At 36.6% G+C, this 6766-nt stretch overlaps 2 protein-coding genes across 2 annotated transcripts in view; both read right to left on the bottom strand.

Moving 5' to 3' along the window:
- Nucleotides 1-811, bottom strand: part of LOC107646401 — a 2802-nt gene extending 1991 nt beyond the window's left edge. The window contains exon 1 of the mRNA XM_016350587.1: nt 160-811. Within this exon, the coding sequence (XP_016206073.1) occupies nt 160-811 (652 nt within the window). The remainder of the gene's footprint in view (nt 1-159) is intronic.
- On the bottom strand, nt 923-1783 carry LOC107646400. The gene has a single exon (XM_016350586.1). It carries the CDS (start codon nt 1781-1783, stop codon nt 923-925), a length of 861 nt encoding a protein of 286 aa, XP_016206072.1.

Genomic DNA, 6766 nt, shown 5'->3' on the forward strand with positions numbered 1-6766 from the left:
AGTTCACCGGAATCAGATTCGACTTATCAAAATTGATGCTCAGTCCAGACATCAACTCAAAACACCGCAACAGCCTCTTATAATTCACAATTGTCTCTGTCTCTGAAGGATAAAATAATATAGTATCATCTGCAAATTATAAATGTGACAATTTGATACGATCTCCCCCGACCAGTAGCGGAGCGATGCGCCCGTTCCTGACGGCTTCCCCCAACATCCTATGCAGAATATCGACCACAAGCACAAACAGAAGGGGAGACAGAGGGTCTCCTTGTCTGAGGCCCCTCTCCATGTTGAACGGCTTGGAAGACAACCCGTTAACCAGGACTGACATAGTGGTTGTACTGACACACTCCTTTACCCAAGTCCTCCATCTGTGGCCGAACCCCATCTTCTGAAGCACAATATCAACAAAACTCCATCTGACTCTATCATAAGTTTTTTGAAAATCCATCTTAATAATAGCCGCTTGCTTTCGCCGCGACTTGAGCCAATGAACCGTCTCACATGCTATGAGCGCGCCGTCATGGATTTTTCTACCCTTCACAAACGCACTCTGAGTCTCTCCTACCAAGCCCGGCATAACTGATCTCATCCTTCTCATCAATACCTTCGAAATCACCTTATACACACACCCCACCATACTAATCGGCCGGAAATCCTTGATCTCCTTAGCTCCGAAAAATTTCGGAGCAAGCGTCACCCACGTGATATTCGCATTAGTTGGTAGCTTAGCACTTTGGAAGAACCCCATCACAGCTGCAGTGAATTCCATACCAATCTCCTCCCAGCATTTCTTGATGAAGTTCATATTATATCAATCACTACCTGGGGCCTTAGAAGATTCACAATCCCATACTGCCTCCCTGATTTCCTCCATAATTGGCAAGACCTCTAGAGCTTCAGCCTCAACTCCATCAAGCTACTTCAACAAACCATCCCGAACACCAATCCTCGGAGCATATTCCTGACGATACAGATCCTTGTAAACCCCCCTAATTGCCACCTTTATCCTTGTCTCATTTCGCACAAGCCTTCCATGAATCATCAGAACATCTATCCTGTTATTTCTTCTTCTAGCCGAGGCAATGTTATGAAAATATCTGGTATTCTTATCCATGTTCCTAGCATGTTTGGACCGAGACATCTGCTTCCAGTGGATTTTCTTCCTAACATACCACTTTTCACAAAAGCTCACCAATGCCTTCCTTCTAGCCTCCGTCATACCATCATAGATGCCATCACTAACCATATTGTCAAGCCTCCTGATCTCTTCCTCAAACCTCCTTAGCTTGTTATCCATGTCACCAAAGTTATTCTGATGCCATTGCCGCAAAGGTATCATCAAGGCCTTCAGTTTACATGTGAACTGAGCATCTCCCAAACCTCTCCATTCATTTTTGACCATTCTCAGAAAATTCTCATGTGTAAACCAGAAATCCAGGCTTCTGAAGGTTCGGGGGCCTCTTCTTACTCTTGTATCTTCCACAATCAACAGACAGTGATCTGACAATCCCATTGGTCCACCTTTTAGCCGTATATCTGGAAACTCCTTTGCCCATTCTATATTTACCAGAACTCTATCAATTTGACTACATGATTGACCCCTGAACCAGGTGAACTTCCTATTAGTAAGCGGTAAATCCATCAACTGCATGTCATGTACCTGACTCTTAAACTCCTCCGCTGATGCCAGTAGACTGTTCACCCTTTTGCGATCTTCGACTTGCAGGATCTCATTAAAGTCGCCCATCAAACAGAACGGTACATGGCACAGCCCCATAATGTAGCTCAACTCCTCCCATACCACCTGCTTCTCCTCCCTTCCATGCGCTCCGTACACCAAACAATACGCACAGTGAAAGTTGTTCTTCGTTAACACACCTTCAATGCATAACCACCTCTCACCTTTATAACAGTTACTTTTTTTAAACAACATATCATCCCAAATTAACAGCAAGCCCCCTGCCGCCCCTACAGACTCCACAAACTCCCAGCCCACAGAACTATTTCCCCAGATTCTTGCAACGTCATATTAATTAATCAACTCCCTTTTTGTTTCAAGCAAACCTAACATGTTCAAATTACACGTTCTCTTCAACGATTTTATTTCACCATGCTTATTTTACCATCTCCTCTCAACCCCCTAATATTCCAACAGCTCACAATCATTTAAACAAATTTTTACTCACCTTGTTTTGATTCTTCGGGCGAATCCTTCTTGCCTTTTGTTTTTGTTTTGCCAATTTTCTCTTCGCCGCTATTTCTTCATTCTGAGCTTACAAAATTCCCATGATATCCTCCTCTGCATCATACAGAACAACGCCCGACTCCACTGCCAAAGCCCAAGTTTCTTCATTTTCCTTCAACTGTTCTTCCTGCAATAACTTGTCTTCAACTTTCCCGTTCTGCCTCCCTGACTCGGCGTTGGACACAGCCATAGTCTCCAAGGTTCTCTAACCCGCAGCCCACCTTCCTGTTGTTTGTGTGTTGGGCCAATTTGAGACAAGCCCAACTCACTCCCCTCATGGTTACGCAACACATTTGGGCAACAATAGGACCGGCCCATTTGATAGGTATCCTCCAAAGCCTCTCTTCCAACGTTAACATAGCCCTGTGTAACTGTCCGTTCAGACTCTATCTCATCATTAACATAAAATCCCTTAGAATCCGCCTCACCATCAGCCTTGGTGCAACTAACTGAATCTAAAACCTTCGTATCCTTTTTAAAATTTGAATAATCAACGTTAGAATCATTTACTAGCACCTCGTGAATTACCATTCTGTCCTTCCCATATTCGACCACATTTGCACCACCACCAATCAAGGCGGTCACCGGATCCCACTGCCCCGTCTCCTTCGACCGGCTATTGCCATGTGGGCCAGAAATTTTGATCCCCGCACAGACCTCTCGGCGCTCAACGGAACTACCTTTCCCACAAGTCACCACCTCCGTCTCCTTAACAAAGACCTCGAACCCAGAGTTCCCTACGTTCATCCGGACATACTCTCTAATGACGTCAAACACGCCTGTCTCCACTTGAAGCCTACCTGCCCTAAAAGATGCGACTGATTCCGTCGATACCATGCACTGAAGTACTTCACCTCAGAGTCCCCCAATGGCTTTAAACGTTTTCGGTGATCAGACATGTAGCGGCACCCCGTAGCACTCCAACCACACTCTCCGAGACTTACAACATTCAAAACCTTCCCATCTATTGACTTTATGAAAATATTGCAACAAATTATCTAGTTTGAAGGTGAAAGCTTCATCTGCATGCTTCACCATATCAAAGATTACTAACACCTTCGTTGCCTCTATCTCCCTAACGTCCTCTACCTGAGGGAAGTTCTTGCAGATTGTTTTCTTCAACGACTGCAGGTCTATAGGTCTCCAGGTTCTCCCTACTAAACTCCTCAGCAACCAATCCAAATTCGCTTCCACTACAGGCACGTCAATCCTTTTCACGCCCTCACTCATCTTGTGGCCATCCGCTTGCAAATCCGGCGTCGTTTCTCCCACCACTTGATCGTTAACCACCTGTTGCTCACTATGAGGTTCCTCTGGCCTCTCTTCATTCTTCTAATGTCTAGGATCCACCTGCACTAAGCGTTCCCTCGCCTGTGAATGTCTTCTGAATTTAGCTTCCCCCACGGATATGACATTATCCCGTAATCGCATGTGGTTCATCTCCGTTATATCCTTCAAGGCTCCCCATTTGGTCGTGTACCGGAAAAAGGCAAACAAATAAATCGTGGCATGTTTCCGTTTTCGGCAAAGATAGATGTCGTTAATTCTTCCGTCCAACAAAACAAGTGATACAATTCCCTCCTCGAGATATCTTCCGGCAGATTATCCACAAAAACAGAAAAAGATTCGTTTTCCAGGCGATGATATTCTTCTCGATTCCAAATCCTAGGGTCCTTTGCGCGTAAACAATAAAATTTAAAATAATATTAATTATAATTAATTTTTATTATGTTAAATTAACTTAATTAAATTTAGTAGAAATGTTCAACTAAAGCAAACTTGTATATACCCCTGTAAAAGTAGCTCAACTCTGATATCTTTATATTCTTCCATCTTTCAGCCGCCCTTTACGATCTTTTTCTTTCTTATCTCAAGGATACAATTCTCATTGCCAGCTTGGGTGCAGACAAATTTTTTTAAGCTACGGTTTCGTATATGACATATCAGACTATCAGTACTCCAATAAACTAAAATGGAGTACCTAAAACATATCCTTTATATATATATAATCTTCATTATTTAAAATTTTATATTTAATTTTATATATAATTTTAATGTAGGACATAAATAAAAAATTTATAATTTATTGATAGATAAATAATATATAAAATTAATTTTTTAAATATATAAGTTATAATTTATTGATATAAAATTATAGATTATGTTCTTATTATTTGAACCCGCTCATGAATTCGAGTCACTTCGTGAGTTTTTGGTGAGTCGAACTTGAATTTAAAAAATAGAATCGACTATTTATGAGTAGAATCTGAGCCAAATTCAATTTTTGTGAGCTAAACTTAAATTTGATGTAATTTAAAAACTCATTTCGAATGTTATTTTTCAGTCGGTTACAGGCTTCCAACCCTAATTTTCAGTCGGTTACTAGAGTTCATTCGTATGTCAATGAACCGTCTATTTTATATTGTAAGTCGTAACCACAGTTCTCATTCTAGCCATGTGCCGCATGTGAACTACTTTCATCCTAATCTTATATAATTTGTCACATACGATGCAACAAAACCATCATCCAGATACAATTTACCTTTGAAGTGGTCCTGCATCATCGTATGTATATCTTTTGGAGTAATGCATGCATCACACGATCTTTCGCTTCGTGTCTCTTTTTGGTTACGTTTCTGACCTTTTCTTTTGTTTTTTTCACTGCTTGTTCAGTCGGTATTAGTTTGTATTTTATACTTTTAGTAAGTAACAAGATCAAGTAGGCAATTAGTACTATTAAGATAAGCTACAAAAGATTGCGTCAAATATAAGCTATATATTTAGTAGTTAGGAATGAATCTATATTATGCTTATGCCACTGCCAAAATTTAAAATATAAACAAAAATATTGCGAAATTACATATATTAAGAGTCAACAATTTTTTTTATATTTGAGTTAATATTAATTATTTTTATTATTTAATAAAAATATTGATCTCTTAGTATTATCTTATTTATATTTTGTTGAGGTTTCTCTTGAAGAAAATAGTGATATAAAGTTTGAAGCTAGAAGAATTAAAAAAAAAGATTGTGTAATTCTTTAAATCATGGTATAGAGATGATTTTTTCTTTTTCGAGAATTTTTTAATTTTATGTTATGAGAGCAAATGTTTGATTTTGCTCTATGTCATTCATTTATTTATTTTTTCTAATCTATATGTTATAATTTGGTCGAAAATGGATCTACATTTTGATATTTATTATTGTAAATAATACGATTTATGTCAGACTTTATGAAATTAATGACATTTCTACAAATACTTATTATTCATCACGTAATTGATTATTCTGAACAAAGATTTTGAATATATAATATGTTTATTAAATAAGAGATTGATACTCAAGTAAAATTATTGTTTAAAATGTCTAATTTAATGTTAGTTTTTATTTTATCTATTATATATTACTAATTTTATAATTATAATGTGTCATATGTATATGTTTTTTTATTGTATTTAAAATTAATTTTTTTAAATTAATAATTTTTTCCTTCTTCTTACTAATTTTAATATTTTATAGCTAAAATATATTACAAATCACTCCCTTTTTATAATTAAAATCAAATATTTTTCTCTCAAATTAAAGAATTTTTTTATTTTTTCTACTAATTTTACAATCAAAATATATCACATGTGATATGTCACTCCCTTATTGCTATTGAAATCAAATTTTTCTTTTCCAAAATTAAAGAGTTTTCTCCTTCTCCCTCTTCTTTTTTTCTATCTCTCTCATTCCTTCAACCACTCTATCTCTTTTATATATCATTATCAATGACTAATTACGAATTTGACAATCAAAATGTGCAACATAACATTCTTTAATTGCATTCAAATTAAAATTGAAATATTGAAATTGAAATTAAAATATACCTATATTATATATCGTATATTACTATTTAATTTAAGAGTAAAGTATAATTTTTGTCCCCAGCATTTGGGGTAAATTCTATTTGTGTCCTTAACGTTTAAATCGTCCTATTTGTATCCCTAACGTTTGTAAAAGTAATTTAATGTTATCCTGCCGTCAACTACACATCATGAACGCTTTAGTTTGAGTTTTAAAAATCTCTTCTTGAAGTTAGAATACAAATGTCTGGGATAAAATCGATGATCCACTCCGAAAAATAGCTCATCAAAAGTTGAAACTAATTCCTACAACATTTACATAATTTACTTTTCTAGGGACATAATTGAATCTAAACACAAATAATGGGTATAATATTAAAATCGAACACATCCAAGTGAGACCTAATTGAGAATGAATACATTCAAGTGAGAATAATTGAAAAATAACTAGGATAACATTAAATCACTTTTATAAACGTTAGAGATACAAATAGGACGATTTAAACGTTAAGGACACAAATAGGACTTACCCTAAACATTGGGGACAAAAACGATACTTTACTCTTAATTTAATAACAAAATGTGTCATGTGACACTCTTTTATTAAAATTGAGAGAAAATATTTTCTTTAAAAATTAATAAACCCCCTTCTTAAATTCTCTCATTTATC

The sequence above is a fragment of the Arachis ipaensis genome, chromosome B06, assembly GCF_000816755.2.
Source record: "Arachis ipaensis cultivar K30076 chromosome B06, Araip1.1, whole genome shotgun sequence".
Taxonomy (NCBI): Eukaryota; Viridiplantae; Streptophyta; class Magnoliopsida; order Fabales; family Fabaceae; genus Arachis; species Arachis ipaensis.

What these genes read in the sequence shown, in the direction of transcription:
- LOC107646400 (XM_016350586.1), bottom strand. Translation starts at nt 1,783, where the DNA reads ATGGGGCTGTGCCATGTACCGTTCTGTTTGATGGGCGACTTTAATGAG.